The 20,248-nt window shown below is 43.9% G+C and overlaps 1 protein-coding gene across 5 annotated transcripts in view; it reads right to left on the bottom strand.

Annotated features, from left to right (window-relative positions):
- LOC112104317 (coiled-coil and C2 domain-containing protein 1B) overlaps positions 1–20,248 on the bottom strand; it is a 71,220-nt gene that overhangs the window by 7,546 nt on the left and 43,426 nt on the right. For all 5 annotated transcript variants that reach the window (XR_003369794.2, XM_026651837.2, XM_026651839.2 and 2 more), the window contains 8 exons: positions 17,848–18,020; positions 17,128–17,253; positions 12,643–12,701; positions 12,291–12,407; positions 11,627–11,700; positions 10,068–10,126; positions 7,355–7,406; positions 5,528–5,627 (listed from right to left, as the gene is read on the bottom strand). Coding sequence is in view for 4 of the 5 variants with exons in the window: in XM_026651837.2 (XP_026507622.1) it covers positions 5,528–5,627; positions 7,355–7,406; positions 10,068–10,126; positions 11,627–11,700; positions 12,291–12,407; positions 12,643–12,701; positions 17,128–17,253; positions 17,848–18,020 (760 nt within the window). In the remaining variant the exon portion in view is untranslated. The remainder of the gene's footprint in view (positions 1–5,527; positions 5,628–7,354; positions 7,407–10,067; positions 10,127–11,626; positions 11,701–12,290; positions 12,408–12,642; positions 12,702–17,127; positions 17,254–17,847; positions 18,021–20,248) is intronic.

Below are 20,248 nucleotides of genomic sequence, written 5' to 3'. Positions count from 1 at the left end.
ACGTTCCTGAAGAGATAGAATGATGGTTGCTATGCCCTGCTATGACTTTGGATGAGGGTCTGACGAGATGGTCATCCAGAAAACAGGTAGATGTGGGTCCCTTTCTTTTGGAGGGAAGCTATCAGGACAACTGGGATCTTCATAAATACATGTGGATATTGTAAGTCTGAAACGTGAGTGCTCTGTATTGAAAAGTGTTTCCTATTTAAGAAAAACCCAAAAGGCGTCTCCACTGATGACAACTCATCGTTAAATCTGAGGGAGATTTATCATTACATACTGAAGATATAGAGTGTTGGAAGGATGTTACTGTAATGTCTCTGTTGGTTTGTTTCAGAAATGTGAAATTCAGTATGCCTTGCATGGCTGTTTCTCTTCTGTAACACAAAAATACCTGATTGTGCACCACAACACTTGTTTCTCCCTGGAACAGGCTCTATCATTCTGAAATATAAGGTGGTCTACTGCATATTTATTTTCTGAGGCTTTAAGGGATTTTTCTTAAATTAGAGGAAAAGGGTAGACTTGACCAAGATTAAAAAAAAAAAAGTTGAAAGTCAGGGTGATCAGCACTTCTAAAAATCAGACCATTTAATTCAGGTGTCTGTCAGCTTGGGAGCCTAATTTTAGGCACTCCTTTTTTAAAACCATGGCATTGTTCCTGGGAGAAGGTGGTAGATCTACTGAATATACTCCTCTGATTATGTCAAGTACCTACTTTTCCTCCATGGTTGATTCTTGGGTCTAACCTCCCAGACAGGAGGGGCCAGATTCGGCATGGCACCTTCTGAAAGGTGCAACACAGAAGGCACAGCCACTGCAATGGTGTAAAAGGGCTTCAATAGGGCCAGAAAGTGGCCCAACATGTCCTCAAACTTTGGGAAGCCAAAGTCCTGTGCAGGTTTCTAAGTTATGGTTTCTATAGGAGCCTATTATGTATCTTCCAACTCCCCAAAATGTCTGCCTCTTCCTAGTGTGTGATATCTATGCTGGTTCTTGGAACAGTGGTAACCTTAAAGAGAATATCCGCTGAGGTAATATGGACTGAAATCTCTGATTGGAATGAGAGGAATGTGGGACTTTTTCCACCTTGTCCAAAGCCTCTGTGTCTGCTTTATCGATACGCTTTCCAAACAGTCTGTACCACTGGAATATATAGAAGACATCATCTGATGTTGGAAGCAATTTTGCTGTGCATATGTTATGTTGTGCCCCTGTGGACACAGCAGCAGAGACTGAACCTGGGACCTTTGGCTCTTAAAGCAGGAACCTCTATTGTTTAAGCTAAAAGGACCCAGGTCTGTTACCCAAGGCTGTAGCAGGCTGATGAACCTCCATATGCAACCCAGCCACCACTAGATGGAACAGTGTACCACACTGAATGGGTGTGGGCTACACAGATGGAGCAACAGATGCTGCCAGGCCACTACACTGGAAGCCTTGGAACATGCAGCAAATTGTAATCAGGTGAAGCATCTGAAAGCTATTGCTAGGGAAATTTAATTTAAAATAGATTTTATTTTGTTTTGCCCTGATGGCTTCACATTTCTGTAAGCTTACCCATCCAAGCAAGAGTAGCTCTGGCAAAACAAGAGGATGCAGTCAGTGCTGCCAGAGCCAGAGGCACCGATGATCCAATTTTCCTGTCTCTGGGTTCCTTTGGCAGAAGCTCTCTCTCAGATGGTGCGACTGTGACCTTTACTGATGAAGCTGCACTGACATGACAAAGTCCTATAGGAGCATGTAGAATTGTGAAGTTACCTGTTAGTGTGTTTCATCTTGCTAGGAAATTTCCTTTGTGTTATTCACATCCTCATCATAAACCAGGTGAAGAGGAATTAGAGAACTCTCCTTCAGCAGGTTTTTGGTGTTTTTTTCTTTTGTCCATGTTTTCAGCTCTAATTATATTTTGCTTAACACAAGAGCCTGCAAAGACAGATCTCATCTCTGATTAATTCTGGGGAGTCCACAGCTGAGAATATGAAGTGTCTCACTCCAGACCATGGCTTCAGAAGTTTCATTTGCTCAGAACCAATTTTAATAATATATTGCATACGTCTTCTGGTTCCAGGCAGAGCATGAAACATTTTAACTCAATTTGGCCACATTCCACCATTTCTAAAGTAGACACATTCAAATACGGAGCATACCCACAGTAAATATTCATTTACATGGCACTGTAATGGTACACAGCCCGGCATATTAGGAGTGTGATGCCAAAAAATACAGTAAGAGGATCTCTTGGCACACAGGCTGGAAAGTTTATAAGCAAGAGTTGTGGGTGGGCTTTAGGATTGGAATGTATTAGGGAATGGGCAGGTTCCAAATGAATGTTCTGAAGGAGAGTGAAAGTGCCACACTTCAGGAAAGATTTGGATAAACTGAAGAAACTCCAAAGAAAAGCAACAAAAATGATAAAAGGTTTACAAAACCTGACCTATGAGGAAAAGTTAAAAAAAAAAATGGGGCATGCTTATTATTCTTGAGAGGAGAAGACTGAGGGGGGGACATGATAATAGTCTTCAAATATGTTGAGGGCTGTAATCAATTGTTTTCCATGTGCACTGAAGGTAGGACAAGAAGTAATGCGCTTAATCTGCAGCAAGGAAGGCTTTGGTTAGAAAGTTTTTCCTAAAATCTAACTATAAGGGTAGTTAGGTTCTGGAATAGGCTTCCATGGGAGGTTGTGGAATCCCCTTCATTGGAGGTTTTTAAGAACAGGTTGGACAAAACTCTGTCACAGATAGTCTAGGTTTACTTGGTTTTCCCTCAGCGTAGGAGGCTGGATTACATGACCTCTTGAGGTCTCTTCCACCCGTACATTTCTATGATTCTAAGAGCTATGAGGGATACTTTCCCTCTGGAAAGGCTTTTAGACTTCAAAGGCAGTGAAGGCAGTGAAACAGCCTGATGTATAGGACAACAAGGAGCTGATCCCTGGGCCAAATCATTGAGACGAGACCAAAGGAATAGTGTCTGCAGGTGTTTCTTTAAAAAAAATAACATTACCACTTCATCACCGTTGAGGGCAAGGGGGAGGTAGGCCCATATCCTCAAAAAGTAGAGGAGAATGAGAAGCAGAGCGAGACACACAAGACAGAGGAGCTGCCAGTATCTGAATAAGGAGCTGGCACCTTCTTCAGTAGCTCAGGCATTGTGGGTAAGCTGCTGGCAGAAGAGATGTTCCATAGCATTCTTACCTCGCTTAATAAAGACCTCATCTACATGCTGCTGGAATATTCAATCTTTGCCCCTGGAATCTGCCTGGAGAAAGCTGAGCAATGGCATTTCTCGCTCCACTCCTTTCCCTTACTGTCTGTCATTTCTGAGGAGTGCGGAGAAGGTGCTGCCCCATAAACCCCTCCTTAGAAACCCAAACAGATTTTTATAGGTACCAGTTATGAGGAGAATAAATCTCAAAACCAATCAACACAACCAGAGGGATTTACTTTAAAATCTTTTACAAATCTTTTTAAAGGCTCTGGGTCAGGCTTAGAATGAAATTAATAGGCAGCAGGTTTAAAAACAAACTAAAGGAAGTACTTCTTCACACAATGCACAGTCAACCTGTAGAACTCTTGCCAGGGGATGTTGTGAAGGCCAAAACTATAACACGGTTCAAAAAAGAACTAAAGTTCCTGGAAGATAGATTCATCAATGGCTATTAAGGGATGCAACACCGTGCTCTGTGTCCCCCTAGCCTCTGTTTGCCAGAAGCTGGGAGTGGACAACAGGGGATGGATCACTTAATTGCCTGTTCTGCTCATTCTCTCTGAAGCACCTGCCATTGGCCATTGTCAGAAGACAGGATACTGGGCTAGATGGACCATTAGTCTGACCCAGCTTGGCCATTCTTATGTTCTCTGCTGCAGAGGGACACCCAGAGTTTGTCAGCTGCATGTGCCTGGAAGCTCAGAGCTCTGGAGAGTTCTTCTCAAGGGGTATTTTAAGCCTGACCCAGAGCCACATACCTCCAGCTGCTAGGGGGATGGGAAATGCTCCTTGAGAAGACCATCAGGACATGTAGTGGACAAAGAAAGGTTAAAAGAAATGTGAACTTTTTCAACAAAGATGGCTGTGAGGTACCCCAACACTAAAATCTTGAAACAACAACAGTGATAGTTGAGCAGTCAGTGATGGTGTAGAAAAGGGGAGAGGGCTCAGGGGGAAAGAGGAGAAGAATCAAACCTGCCTTCATTAGGGACATAAATGGAAGATTTAGTTTTAAACAAAATAAGCTTTTTAAAAAAAGTTAATATTTTCCTTGTTCATAAGTTAACTTTTGTAAACAGAAAGCGATCTCAGAACAGTTCTGTACGTGCCAGCAAGAGAAAAAGAACTGCACAAACACACAGCCATTGAGATGGACAAAGGCCCATTATCCAACATCTTAGCTTAATAACGAGTCATTAATTTACCTCAGAATTAATAAATCTAGATCACTTCAGTACTAATGGATTCAAAATGAGCCCAGAGTTAGGACATTTTCTCTACACATTTTTAATTGTTAACTTCCTTTTCATCTGCTGTCTGTCTAGATATTTCTAAGGCCCCCCCCCCCAATCACTGTATTATCTGAGCTACTTGTTCATAGCAAGAAGAAAGGTGCATCTCATGTGTCATTGAGATGGAGCCTTGTCTAGTGGTTAAGCACAGGACAGGGAGTTAGATTTGGATTCTCTTCATGGCTCTACCCTGGAATAGCTGTGACCTTTGGAAAGTCATTCAAACCTTGCTATGCCTCAGTTTCCATATAAGATTGAGGTAGGTGGTATCCTCCAAGAGTGCTGTAAGATTTAATTCACTAGTAATGGCTGGGGAGTGCTTTGAGATCCTCAGGTTCGGGCACTATAGAAGTGCAAAGTATTATTATAATTTGCAATTATTTATCATCCCTTTTACTATTAGTGATTTGTCAATAGATTATTAGATGTTTGTGTGTGGGTGAAAGAGATAGACCAGCAAGAGCCAAGTTTGATCATCTACTCAATTTGACACTTAGATACAACAGAACCTCAATAATCCACAAATCTGATGGTTTCACTCTACATCTCAAAGATCTTGTAGCAGAAAGCTGCAGTAAGGTGCCATATCACTCAGATTTCATTACTTTATAAAGTTAACCCACACAACATTTAGTAGAATGCACTGAATGATCACAAATAGTTCAAACCAGGCAGCACTTATTAAAGTAACATGAATGAAATACATTTTGATGCTGTATCTTAATTTCTTAAACTGGATTGGTCAGTGCTTGTTAACTGGTAGAATGCAGTAATTGACAACTGAGTGCACATTAGTGAGGTTTTACTGTGTTTTGTAAGGGAAGTCAGGGTGCTCAGATACTCTGATGTAATCTGGAGACATGGTAGCATGACAGCTCAGTTTACTGCTGAACTGAAGAAAGAAAGGCAAATTAAATGAGTGTCATTCCTAACTTACAAACACTGCAAACAATTCTGTCATTTTGTACCTCACAAGTTCACTACTACTGGGTCAGGATGGAGAATAAAAGCCATAGACTTACCCTTTGTGAAATATTTCAAACTTAATTCCCTTGGTCTGAATCACTCTTCGGAAGCCTCTGTGATTTCGGTTAATCGTCAACTTGAACAGCTGATCATATTCTAGAAACAGGAGGAAAAAATGTGAGAATTGTGAAAATCATCAAATTAAGCGACTAGATCTTTTTCAGTGATGGACACATTGCATTCAGAACTTTCAGCCTACTGCAGTTTGGCCCATATAACACCACTTCACACTTACATAGCAACTTCTATCTCAAAAGGCCAAGGTAGTTTCAAATGTTAATGAATTAAACCCCACAATACCCCTCATTATCATCATCCCCACTTTACATATCTGAAGAAGAAATTAAGTGATTTTCTCAAGGTCACACAGCAAATCAGTGGCAGAGCCAGGAACAAAACACCTGTCTCCCAGCTCTGTGCTTTAACCATAAGCTATCCTTCCTGGAGCACAAGACAAAGATCCAAAATGAGAGAGAAAAAATGACTAATTCAGGAAAATAAGGATAACAGGCAATGTTTCACCAGCATAAATAACATCAGAGTAATTATGAACCACCAGAGATAGAAACAAGGGGACAGATTCCAATCTCAGCTACACTGTTGTAAATCCAGAGTAAATGACTAAGAAATAGGGATCCGGCTTTTTTAACATGATTTTTGTAGTTACTATATTGAAAACTAGAAACAAAATGCTTTCAAACTTCAGGGGAAAAAAAAAAAAAGCTTGAAATCCTAACCTCAAAGTTTATTACTCCCAATCATAAACTAGTGTTTTGGAAACTCAATGCAATTCAAATGACATGTGGTATGGAGGAAAAAAAGAGGGTAAACAGAATGACACAAATTTAAAATTGACCTGCAAAGGAAGAAGAATTGGGCTTGTAACTTGTTTTGCTTCTTTATTATGTATAAAGAAAGCCTGAAGGGATCTTTTATAATAATAATAATAATAATAATAAAAAAAAAAAAAAAGTTTTTCCTCCCATTTTTTTTAAATATTAGAAATAAGATCTAGGCTGGAAGATTCTATGACAACTATTTAATTTAAATGGTAAATGAACATTTTGGATAAAGGAAACCTTTGTTAAAGATTAAGTGCCTCTACCCCTTCAATTAAGGTGAGAGCTCACAATACACATGCTTCTGAAACATCTAGCAAGTAGGTCCTCCTGCAAGAATCTAGGAAGACCAGACTTGACATTCCTGCTATTTTAAAAAGGTAAAAACAAGTAGGGGAAAAACCCACAAAACTTGGTTTGGAAAAAACAAAGTACCAAAAAGGGGCACAATCCCAATTTTTAAAAAGTCCTTTGCTAGTCATCTTTAAGATCTGCTGTGTTGTGAAGGCAACATTTCTAACATTAGCAGATCAATACAAATGATTAACCAGATCAGTCAGGCTCATCCAGTCACTACCCTCGGAACAAATGATCAGAAAGGAAATAAAGTGTGATCTCTGAAGATTCGTAAGTGAATTATTTATGCATCCTGAATTTGTTTTTTTTGTACTGGTCTGTCGCCTAACAGAGCTACTATAGTAGCCCGAACCTATTGGATGTAGCAAAGGCTCAGTGGTACTGAGCAACAAGATCATTTGATTAAGAAGTGACATGAACAATGGCTCCCTGCACTCGATGAGGGAGAGTGGGGATAGAAAGTTAAACTCCTACAGCAACTGGATTTACCCTGACAAGGCCTCTGGTAACTGAAGAGAAAAGCACAGTCTGCTCTTCTAGCATGGCTTACAGTGTGGGACTAGCCTGTACTCCAAAGTGGTTTTAAGGTGCAGAGTTTCACCTCCTTCCCCCAGAACAGATACAAACCTGGAGAATTGGTATTTTTAATTACTGCCGTTTTACTTTTCTGAGCTTGTTCCTATTAAAAAAAAAAAAAAGAAAAAGCAACATTTACATAAAGCCACCAACCGTTGTTGCAAATACTGCTAATATGAAGCAGCAACCTTTTTCTTTTTTTAAACATATATGAAGCGCTTGAGTTGCCCAGCATCATAGCAGAGCTATTTGGTGCAAATGGAGAGAGCTGACCCCAGTTCTCTCTGATAAAAAGATTCCAATAAAGTTAAAAGGTATAGTGTATAATATTGTAATATGACCCTTCCTAATGTACGAACAGAGACTTGGCCAGCCACAAGGAAATAAATCAGTATGTTCTCCACTATGGAAATGCAGATGGTGAGATGGTCAAATGGCTGGACATGCAATGATAAGAAACAAAATGAGCTTGTGAGGGGCCTAATATGGGTCACCCCAACTGAAGACAAGTTGAGGGAGGCAAGGCTACATTGGTATGGACATGTCCAGTGGAGACCTGAGAGTTGTATTGGAAGGATGGCCCTTGCAATGATCATGGATGGAAGATGACCAAGGGGAAAGCCAAAGACTTGGTACATGGACCAGATATCAGCAAACATTAGAAGAGACCAATTTGCACGTCCAAACCAGGTGTACAATCATGAGTTTTGGAAGTAGGCTATACAAGACTCTGACCCTCCCAGTAGGGACTGGCAAGGAAGAAGAAGAAAGAGCTTGAGTTATAGGAGCTTATCGAGGGTAAAAACGGCATGGGCACATTTATGATTCCAATATTTCTATTTCATTGTGGTAACAAATGTAACTTTAGATATAGAACTAGCCAAAAGGAAATATTAAACACAAGTGCTATAGATAAGTGATATGGCCACACCTGATTCAACACTCTCATCATAAAACTAATTGGTGCTGCTATGAGACATGATAAACTATGCACATTCTACTAGGCTATCATTCTGTTCCTTCTACTGGAGCTGAAATAAGAAGAAGCTTTTGGTGCTGCACAAGGAGTCCAGTGCAAGTCATTCAGGGAATTTGCCAACCATTATTCTTCCTGACAATCACTCTGCCACCAAAATGAATTAACTTTTAACCCAAAGCAGAGTATAAGCTAAATGTCCTTATTCACTCTCCAGAGAATGTGACCTAATTATCATAGCTACTTTGAAAAACTGATTCCAGCTATGAAGGAGAAATAGGTATATATAATTTTTTGGCTAAGATGTAGTGATCTGGCTTTTTTAACACTGAAAATGAGAGATTAAAAACAGCTATACTGGCTTTATATGTATTACTTATAAAATTACACCTACAGGCCTGATTTTGTTCTATTATGCTGGTGTAAATCAAATGGAGTGACTCCAGATTGACAACCATGTAACTCAGATCAGAATATGGACAGGTCCAAGTCTCTTTTTTGCACCAGGTTTTTCCGCAGGTAATTTAATAAACTTCAATAGAGTTACTACAAGTTTACCATGAGGTAAGAATCAAGTCCTGTATATTTAAAGAACCCCGGGGGGCTATGATCACATGCTGCTGAGAGCTAGAAAATTAGGGCTAAATCTTCTACACTGTTATAGAAATATTGCACCGGGGAGTCAGTGATAGAAGCCCTGGTACATCTTCTGGTATACATGTAGAGTCCCCCCTTAGCACAGACTGCTGCCCTCAGAAACTGGGGGAGAGGTATAGCACCCTGCACTGAGGTTCGAGTGGCAGACTTCTTTTCATTTCCTGGTTTGCCTCACATTTTTGTTAAGACAGATAACTGACTCCCCACCTGTGTCAGCTTCTTTGGGGCCATCCCACCTCACAGGGTAAACTGTATGTAATACCATATCAATCCACAAACTGTCAACATTAAACACACATACACACACACACACAAACATACATGGTGGGAAAAAATCAATCCTGAATGCAGGGTGTAGTCTGTGTGCAAAGTAACAGTATTTTAACAGTAACGGTATTTTAAAAACAGGTTAGACAAACATCGGTCAAGGATGGTCTAGGTATATTTCATTCTGCCTCAGCGTAGGGGATGGACTAGAGATCTTGTGAGCCCTTTCAGCTCTGCATTTCTATGATTCTATTCTCAGGGATTCTCATCAAGATAGTTGGAAAGTAGGGGCTGGCACCAATGGTTTTCCAAAGAAAGAGGAGAAAATAAATCTGAAATCATTTTGGTGTTAGTATTCAAAGGTATGTGTGTGGGGGGGACTTTCAAGGTCCAATAACATTTACATCTTTAGGGAGAGGGAGAACCTGAAAAGCTAAGTCTCAGAAGGCCCCAGTCAATGTAATGACAAAAATACCCTGAATTTTACTAGCAATTATATAAACACAGACAAATCATCTGAGAAAAGGTTACTTATATGGGCCAGATCCTGTCCTCAGAGATCCGAGCATCTCCCACTGACCACAGTGGGAGTCACATGCATTTATATGAGGGTAGAGTTTTTTGTCCATTTCTAAAACAAGCATCTAAAATGGCCGGAACTATTTATTTTTAACTAAAAAAAACAAAACAGGTTTGCAACTCAGTTATAATTCATAGCAAGCATTTACAACTTGTCAACTCCTGAAAGTAATAGGCCCACACCACCTCTAGGTTAAATCTGGCTCTATAAGGTATTAAGATAACATTGCTAAGTAATGCAGGGTTTTGGATTGAGGAACAGCAAAGGCCTGAACACACACTCACCGTATTAGGGTACTGAAATTCAAATTTCACAAACGCGTCCAAATCATTTGGTGTCACACCTGTGCAAGACAACAGTCAAACAGTCAAGCCAGGGATTTTCAAAAGCACCCAATTGACTTCTAATAGGACTCATGGACCTAAATCACTTAGATGCTTTTAAAAACCCCATCCACTGGAACACTGGCAATCAAAGGCAAACATTCTGCTAATGCTCTAGTTGGTTCTGAGCGCATACATAAACATTTATTATAGGGGTTTAATTGCTAAAGGACCTAAGAATAATTTGTATTGCTATGAGGCTGGGATGCTCTTGAACATCTCCTGCTGGTTGGCTGACGAGAGAGTCAAAGCAGTCAAGCCATCTCAGAGCTTTGCAAAATTTTTACAACAAAACCTGAAGTCTCATGAAATTTGAACCTGGGCCCAGTTTCGAGCAAAGCTGGGACAACTTTAGGGTTCTGCCTTCAAAGCAGATGAAACGCCGCAGTTTAAATTGAGTTTTGTTTCAGTTTTTTGGAGCTGCACTGAAACTTGGGGGCCTGAGCTAATATGGACTGAAATTAAAAAGCTTTCAAAAGCTCTAAGTCAGCTAGGGTTGCCAACTTTCTAATCGCACAAAACCGAACACCCTAGCCCCACCCCCTCCCTGAGGCTCCGTCCCCCGCTCACTACATTCCCCCTCCCTCGGTGGCTCGCTCTCCCCCACCCTCACTCACTTTCACTGGGCTGGGGCAGGAGGTTGGGGTGCAGAAGGTGGTGAGGGCTGTAACTGGGGGTGCGGGCTCCAAGGTGGGGTCAGAAATGAGGCGCTCAGGGTGCAGGAGTGGGCTGCGGGTTGGGGCAGGGAGTTGGAGTGCAGGGATGGGGTGAGGGCTCCGTCTGGAGGTGCGGGCTCTGGGGTGGGGCCGGGGATGAGGGGCTTGGGGTGCAGGAGGGGGTTCCGGGTTTGGGTTGGGGGACTCAGGGCTAGGGCAGGAGGTTGGGGCTTGAGGTTGGGGCACAGGCTTACCTTGGGTGGCTCCCCGTCAGCGGCGCAGCAGGGCGGGCTAAGGCAGGCTTCCTGCCTATCCTGACTCCTCGCTGCGCCCCAGAAGCGGCCAGCAGGTCCGGCTCCTAGGTGGAGGCATGCAGGCGGCTCTGCGCGCTGCTCTCACCCGCAGGCACCGCCCTGCAGCTCCCATTGTCCAATGGTTCCCGGCCAATGGGTGTGCAGAGCTGGTGCTCGGGGCAGGGGCAGCACACAGAGCCACATTGCCCCCCTGCCTAGGAGCTGGACCTGCTGGCCGCTTCCGGGGTGCAGCTCAGAGCCAGGGAAGGTAGGGACTAGCCTGTCTTAGCTCAGCAGCACCGCCGACTGGACTTTTAACAACCCGATCGGCGGTGCTGACCGGAGCCACCAGGGTCCCTTTTCAACTGGGTGTTCCAGTCGAAAATCAGACACCTGGTCACCCTAAAGTCACAGTATTATCCCTAGGGCAAAGAAATTTCATTCCCCACCATTAACCTCTCTATGGTCTGAGAGAAAGGCTAGAGATCAGGATATGTTTCCTGTTCATTACCTGGGGGAGCTGGCAGGTTTATTCCCCTGACAATGATAAGATGCATTTCCGTACTGTTGAGTTCAGAAAATATCCTGGAGAGGGGGAAGGAAGAAGAGATACAAAACACAGGTTCAGTCCAGTAGCCTGGCATTTCCCAACCCACTGAAAGGCCAGGATTCCACTGCTGTAGTTCAGAGACATGACACTTGGCAAACATGAAAGGGAATGAGAGTCCTGGAGAAAAGCCTATTTCTACATAAATCTCAACTCAAGAATTGGAGAGGAGAGGGAAGGTAAAGTGGAAACAGGCAAAGACATCAGTTTTTTGGTTCTGTGTTGGATCTGGGTTACAGATAGCATTGTGAAGGATGCCAAAGACAGGATCCTCAAAGACATCAGTTCTGGGGGAAAAAACATGGCTAAAGCAGGGAGAGTTGGGGGAAGATGCAGCTGGATTTGTCTTTGCAATAAAGAGACCTAAAATGGAAGTTGTGAAACAGCTACTTAATAAATCCGAAGAATCCTTAAATTTTTAGAAGTCTTTTCTTAGGAATGTGGAGCAGTTCTGAGTGCCTGCCTCTTGTTTGCTCTGATGGGAGTTAAAACCCTCTATCCCCTGTACATGGATTAGAGATTAGTATTCCATCCCAGACTGACAAGGACACCCTTTGACTTTTCATACCTTATTATTTTAAAGGTTCTCTCCTCAAAGTGATGGCTGGGGGGATCCATCCCCTGGGCCTGTGCAAGTTGCAGAATCTCCAGGTCCTTTTTACATCCTTGTGCCAGTTTTTCAAACCTGTAAAGCAGTGGTGGAGACCACCCAAGGACAGCACACAGTATTTCACTGGGTACAAGACACAGACTGATTCACTCAGCTCCACCACCTCACACCACAAGTAAATCAGTGACCAACAGCCCACAAACACCAATCTCCTTTTGTACTGGAAAGCATGGCAGCCCCTGCTCTGCGTAGACCCAGGGAAGAAGTGACCACATGACGTGATAAATACAGATGGTGGCAGCAGACTTACCGGGCTGTTTCAGTTATGTTTCCCAGATGCATGAACTGCCTGGAATACTGCAAACATTTCTATTAACAGAAAAAATAAGTAACAATGATTATCCCATGATACACATCTCTGAAGAAAGATTTCAGATTGAGGACCTGCATGTTACACAGAAGAAGAGAAGAGAAGGTTACTCACACTGTGCAGTAACTGAGGTTCTTCGAGATGTGTCCCTCTATGGGTACTCCACTTGTAGATGCAGCAGTGTCCCCTGCGCCCGGGATCGGAGATCTTCATCAGTAGTGCCTATCGGACCGCACATGCGCACCTCCCCCTCTTGCACCGTGCGCAGGACGTATATATAGCTCTGTGCGGTCTGATCGCCCCCAGTTCCTTCTCTGCCACAGAGCTTATGTTTTCGGCTCCAAAGCAGAGGGCAGGAGGGTGGGTAATGGAACTCCCATAGGGACACACACATCTCAAAGAACCTCAGTTATTGCACAGAGTGAGTAACCTCTTCTTCTTCAAGTGATGTACCTATGGGTGCTCCACTTGCAGGTGACTAGAAAGCAGTGCCCCTAATTGGAGTGTGGCTGATGAATAGGCCTTGCATCCAAATAGATCTTGAGGTTTCCTATCTCTATCTGGATTATTAGAACGGGATTGGAACTGATGGCCTCTCTCTTGCACCACACTGACCACCAGAGAATTTGGGATGGGGTGTGAAAATAAGAATTTCGAATCCTTCCCTGGAACATAATATTTCCTGTTGGTGCATTTGTAGGTTGGAGGAATAGACGCTGGGGTCTGCCACAAAACCTTTGTGGGGGTCGAGAGGAGCCTCACTGATCACAGTGCGATCTTGGGAGAAGAGAATGTATGAAGTATATCCAACAGTTTATGCTGCTGGTCTTTAACTTCCTCCAATAGGATCTGTAAAGATTCTGCAACCCTGCGGAATAACTTCTGAAAGCGTCTGAAGTCGTCGGCAGATGTGGGTGGTGGGGGCACGATAGCCTCATCAGGTGAGAATGAAAACCGTAAGGTTGGTGGAACTTCCTCCTCCTCATGTTCTTCCTGTTCAGTTGGTGCCAGCGGTAATTCAACCTCTTAAGGGTGAGAGACCGATGGAGAAGGGAGAGGTGTAGGTCTCCGTTCATACTCCCTGGTAGGGTTCACGAACTGTGCCCTGTACACAGCCCAATGGTCATAATACGGCCAGTTTGGTGGGCGTGTCACATGTGGTTGATAATAATATATGGAGATATACCTATCTCATAGAGCTGGAAGAGACCCTGAAAGGTCATCAAGTCCAGCCCCCTGCTTTCACTAGCAGGACCAAGTACTGATTTTGCCCCAGATCCCTAAGTGGCCCCCTCAAGGATTGAACTCACAACCCCGGGTTTAGCAGGCCAATGCTCAAACCACTGATCTGTCCCTCCCCCCATGGTTGCATACATGGTGGCCACTGCCAGGCTTGAGGACCAGCGGGAGATTGTGTATAGTGAGGATAGGCAGTTACGAGTTGCCCTGTAGTCGAGGTAACAATAGAGCCCTCACCTCTTCCTCATCACTAGGGAAGGGAGGTGCCATTCTTGGTGGAGAGAGGGAGGAGTGGCGTGAGTCTGGAGAGGAAGGTGGAAGTGGGGGAAGTCACACTGCATAAGAGGAGACTCAAGAGTGTCAGAGACCAACAGGTCCGTTGGGTATCTGAAGTCTTGTGGCGGGGGGAGGAGAAGCAGCATCATCGGTGCTGATGGAAGACAACACCGAAGGAAGATGTATGTCCCTGAGACATCGGTAGATGGCGCTGGAGGCTAGGCCGGTTCCACCGGTTTGCTCGGTGCTGCTGACTAGGTCGGTGCCAACGATTTCGCTAGTGCCGAGGTCTTATTTGGTGCCAGAAACGGCATTGGTGCAGGAGCTCCTGAGGGCAGCTTGGCTTGGTCTCCCTAGAGCTGGGAAATACTGCCAAGGGCCATAGGTCTGCTTGGTTAAGACCGTTTAGACCATTTCTTTGAGCCGGTACTGGAGGTACTCAGATGAGCACTGGAGTTATGTCCCCCGTCAGATGAGGCTGAGGTAACAGACCTCGCCGGGGACAGCGTTCTGGTGGGCTGTGCCTCAGACTGTGAGGAGGAAATCTGTTTATTGACATCCAAATGAGCAAAGGATGACATTCTCTTCAGGGGACGGGGAGAGTGAGGATCAGCAGATGACCTGGCAGAGCATGAGGGCCTCTCTGGGGAAGAGTCTGGGCCCAGGTTCAATGCCAGCCGAAGCAAATTCTACATAAGGAGAAGTTTCAATCTAATGTCCTGGTCCTGGGTGTCAGGCCAAGGCAGTGGGAACACTTTTGCAGGACATGTCTGTGATGTTACACCCACATTCTTCGTAGAAATCTTGTTATAATATGAATATGGCATAACTAAAATATGTTTTATGCAAGATGGGTCATGTAAGGTATCATTGAAAAGGTTATGATCTACAAAACGTGTATATCCAATTTGTATGCATGTATCATTTCTGTATCTGACGTTAGGAGTATTGACTATGTAACAATTACAACTGTGTGTGTACTTGGGGGAACGCCCACCAGACAGTAGGCAATCAGCCTGAATGAGCCATTTAAGATGGACAATAGAACTTTGAAGATACTAATTTCCCACCTTCCTAAGGAGCTTCCTGGGATGTTGTTTTGACACTGCAGGGTCATCTGAGGATATCACCTGGTACAGAATACCACCTTGGACACTGCTGGTATTTTTCCACTGGAAACAAAGGGTTCCTGCCTTACGTAAATTCTATTTAAGGCTGGGGAGTAAGCCATTCAGGACTCTTCTCCATTGCCACCCCGTACAAGAAGGAAGATTGCTAAAAACATCTGAAGGGAAAGGCAGGGGCTGAGTCTGCCAAGAGAAATAACTGGAACTCTAAGCTAGAGAAAGTCTGCAACCTGCCTAAAACAACATTTAGGGTGAGAAATTACATTTTGTAACCTGTTTCTTGAGTGTATTAAGCTTAATTTGTGTGTTTTGTTTTATTTGCTCAGTAATCTGCTTTGTTCTGCTATTTGCTATCCCTTTTATCACTTAAAATTTACCTTTTGTAGTTAATAAACTTATTTATGTTTATTACAAATCCCAGTTTGTACAATTCATATCTGGGGGAGCAAAAGGCTATGCATATCTCTCTCCACATTGAGGGCGGGGGCAATTTTTATGAGTTTGCACTGTGCAGATCTCTCTATACAGCACAAGACAATATTATTTTGGGTTTACACTCCAAAAGGAGGTGTGCACGAGTGCTGAGTAAATCCCCAAACTGAGTCTTCGCACATAGAGCTGATTTCAGTCTGTGTCTGCAGCTGGGTGTGGCCTTACCTGTGTGTGTGCGCTAGAGAAGGCCTGAGGGCCTGGCACAGCTCAGACAGGGTGAGGAAACCCAGGCTGGTGGAACCAGTGGGACCCCAACACATCAGGTGGCACCCCGGACGGGGGGTTCAATCCATCACAGTGTCCCTCTCCCAGACAGCGGATACACTGAGTGTGGCCATCCGTGGCGGGGAAGGCGGCCCCGCAAGAAATGCACCTCTTAAACCTGGAGGATCTGGGCATAAGGGTGGAGGGAAAGGCTTCCCAGTCGGGAAGGGCGGGAAGCAGAGAAAAACAGAAACTCAAACTATTAAAGAACTGTAAAGGTAAAGACAAAATAAAAAAAACATTTTTTTTTGGATAGAAGAGGAAAGGAGAAGAAGAAGAAAATACTACACTGCTGCGAATTCCATCCCAGACCAGAAGCAGTAGAGAGGGAACTGGGGGCGGTCGGATTGCATAGTGCTATATATAAATTCCCACGCACAGCGCAATGGGGGGAGGTTTGTATACATGCAATCCGATGGGCACTGCTGATGAATATCTCTGATCCCAGCCACAGGGGGCGCTGCCGCACTTACAAGTGGTGCACCCATAGGGACATCACTCAAAGAACAACTCCCAGTTTGTCCAAATCTCTACAGGTGACTCCACCCCCCCCCCATTTAAAACAAACAAACAAAATCAAATACAGTGTTTGCTTAGTTTCCTTTGCCTTCTGTCACTTTTTCCTCTAATAGTTTTAGACATGGCATTCACCCCAGGATTAGCTGCGCCCTAAGGACTCAGGCTAATGTTTTCAAACTTGGGTGTCCAAAATTAGACACCTAAACCAATGGCTTGATTTGCAGCAGCGCACAGCACAAGGGCTCCCACTGACTTCAAATGGAAGGACCTCTGAAAACCAGACGATTGATTTAGGTGCCTAACTATAAACACCATATTTGAAAATGCTGGCCAAAGGGCTTATATAAAATCAACATTTTAAAATAGGAGCTGAAAATCCTACCGAAACAATGATGGGATCATGATCACAGCAGCAGCAAAAGCCAAAGAAACACTATAAATCATACAAAGCATTTCTTCCACTGATGGATTCTTAAATAATGATGCACTGAAAGGAAAAGGTAGTTACCTCATGCTGGTCCTTTAGCAGTTTTATGAGCTGAGTGTACACCTCTTCTGCCTTCTGAGAGAGTTTGACATCCTCATGGTGTATGAAGATAAAGTCACTCTCCTCATCTGTAGGGGGTGATGGTAGCTGCACAATACCACACAACATGGCACATCAGAGCTCCTTGCAGGAACACGGAAGCAGAACAAAAGCAGCAAGAGGGGATGGGAAAAGTGTGAGGAGATCAGGGAAGGTGGGTGCGGACAGTGGTAAAGGGATATGGCATCTCTCACTCTAGGTCACTGGTTCCAATCCATCTGTTAGTTGCCACCAAGTGATGACTGCCCATGCAATACGAGCTGGTGGTCTCAGCTCAGCTGTTAAGATTACAGTTATTTGTCTCAAAGTAGCATCTTTGAGGCCAGGGAGCAAATGGGTCATGAAGCCTAAACTCCCCACTCCCCCCCAGAGGTGGTTCCTTCAGGTCAGGATCAGGCACTTTTGGGCTATAGGGGAGGAGGAGGAGGAACAGCACTATGACTGGAGCTTGCACTGCCATTGCCTGTTCTGTAGCTATGTGGAAAACATCAGTTTCTAGAGCTGTCAATCTGGCACCTTTCACCAGCACTGAATTCACGAGAAACATTAAGTGTTAAAGCATTCTTAGAGTTATGCAAGCAACAGGAGATTTGAGATGCCCAAGGAGCAAAGCAGAACATTTTCTTTATAGTCTCTACTAACCTTGGAAATATCAACAGATTTGCCGCTTTTTGCCAGCTCAATCTTTGGGTCTAAGTTCTTTGCTGTCCTGAGATACAGCTTGGCTTGTTCAAGGTCATTCTGCTGCTTTGCTTTGATCGCAGCCTTCAAGTATTGCTTCTTCCTGTTCTCCAGAAATTCTAGCTGTTCACTTGCTGAAAAGGAACAGCTATATAAAACACTTATCTGACATAACCATGTCAAGGCACCATGTTCATTCTGTTTGATTTATACTGTGGAAAGAGTCAAAGCCCAGGTACCAGCTGAAAACACTTGCCTGTGTGTTTGATATACAATAGTCACACCATGGTTAGTTCCACTTGTATACTAGTACAAAAATAATACTAATTTCCATTTCTTCCATCAAGGAATCCTAAAGCAATTTACAAACCAACAAACTTTTATTTAAAGCACTACAATAAACCTGTGAGGTAGGTACAAATTATTGTCCCCATTTTACAGAAGGGGAAAACAGAGGTTAAATGACTCGTGCAAGGCTACTGAAGAGCTGTGAAAGTCAGCTGCAGACCTGGATTTAAAGCTTGAGCTGACTTCCCCGTTCCATGTTCTATCTTCTAAAAACACCTCGTAATTGAATGATGCGTTATCTGTATATGTGCACACAATATATTGTATACTTTCTTTATACACATACTTTTCTTCTCTCTCAACTTACCAGAGAAAGCAAACACCTTGACCTCAATGACAAAAGAGCAATTACTTCATTGGAAGGCACACTGAGGCTAGGTCTACACTACAGCGGGGGTCCGACCTAAGATACGCAACTTCAGCTACATGAATACCGTAGCTGAAGTTGCGTATTTTAGGTCGGCTTACCTGGCGGTGAGGATGGGGGAAAGCCGACCGCTGCCGCGCTGCCGCCGACTCCGCTGCCGCCTCTTGCCGAGGTGGATTTCCGGAGTCGACGGCAGAGCGATCAGGGATCGATTTTACCGCGTCCTCACGAGACGCGGTAAGTCGATCCCCGATAGACCCATTGCTACCCGCCGGATCGGCGAGTAGTGAAGACATACCCTGAGACCACAACCATCATAGCTCATCCCTCTTCCTGCCTTTTTATATCCCACTGTTACTACTTCTTGGGTCACCACCATCCCTGAACAGCTGGTACAGTTTTAAGACTCAGGAAGGATTAATTTACATCATCCGTGCACCATATCCTACTTTCTCCACACTTTTCTTGGCATAGAGGGTGTAGTGTAGTGGGTCGACTACCTCTGTTTCCCTAGAGTCTTATATTGTGTCCACCTATTGCAGTATCCAAATGCAATTACACAAGCTATGCACTTGCAGGAGGTAGTTTTCTCACCATACAAATACACAGAGCAGGCTGATAGCACTATTAATACCAGAAAGAATATACTGACTGACATATAGTCCCATCTTCACAGTGGAGCTGGCAGCATCACTGTTGTGTGCAATTTGCCCAGTCATCCAAATCCAAACCAATCAGACAATGTTGCTTGCTCTGGTTTTAACTTAGCCAAAGCAGCCAGAATACAGTGTGCTCAGTGGGGTTTAGAGAAGGAAAAGGTATTTTCATGCAGGCTCTGCAGAGAGTGGACTAAGCAAAACCTTGGTATCCCTCTGCACCCCCATCTTTCATAGTGGGTGCCTTTGCATTGCAGGCCTTAAATGAAGCTGCCTTTTCCAAATGCATCATCCTTCAAGAGGAGAAGAGACATACCAGCTCAGGGATGCTCCAGCTTTGCTCCACTGAAGGTCACTTTGGTATGGGAGCCTAAAGACAGCTTATATACACAGCAAGATGAGCATGGCATGGTGTCACATCATCTCTGACGTATGTGAAGTATGGGCAGCTGAGGGTGGCACTGTATGACTCTGGGGGCCACACCTGGCTTGTGCAGGGCACATGTTGGTTACCCTAATCTAGCTTTACCAAAGCAAGATATTGGCACCTCCTGCAGGGTGGATCTGTCCCGGCTCCTGGTACTCTTTTTTACTGTAGAACAATTAAAGCACTGAGGAGAGACTTGTGGGTAAGCGCTACGTAACAACCATCTGCTGGGCTGCAGAGAGCAGGTATTATCTTAATATTTTAATGAAAGGGAGAGGAGCCTCAATTCCATAACTGACTAATTACATCGGAGGAACTCCATTTATACACTGAAATGATCATTAACATCGCAGCTATAGCAGCAAAAATGAGGAAGCCAAATCTAATGCAGACTCACAGATTTTAAGGCTTGAGAGACCATACATACGGATAATCTAGCCTGACCTCCTGCATAACACACACCACAGAATTTCACTCAGAAGAGAGGATGGTGTGAGCTAGTAGCTATAGCATTCACATCCTCACTCCCAAGAAGTTCTCCATTACACAAATGGCCAGAGGGGC

This window comes from Terrapene carolina, unplaced genomic scaffold (assembly GCF_002925995.2).
Source record: "Terrapene carolina triunguis isolate 2854851 unplaced genomic scaffold, T_m_triunguis-2.0 Scaffold103, whole genome shotgun sequence".
Lineage (NCBI taxonomy): Eukaryota > Metazoa > Chordata > Testudines > Emydidae > Terrapene > Terrapene triunguis.
Note: the sequence above shows the minus strand (reverse complement) of the source record. Positions and strands in the feature narration are given on the sequence as shown.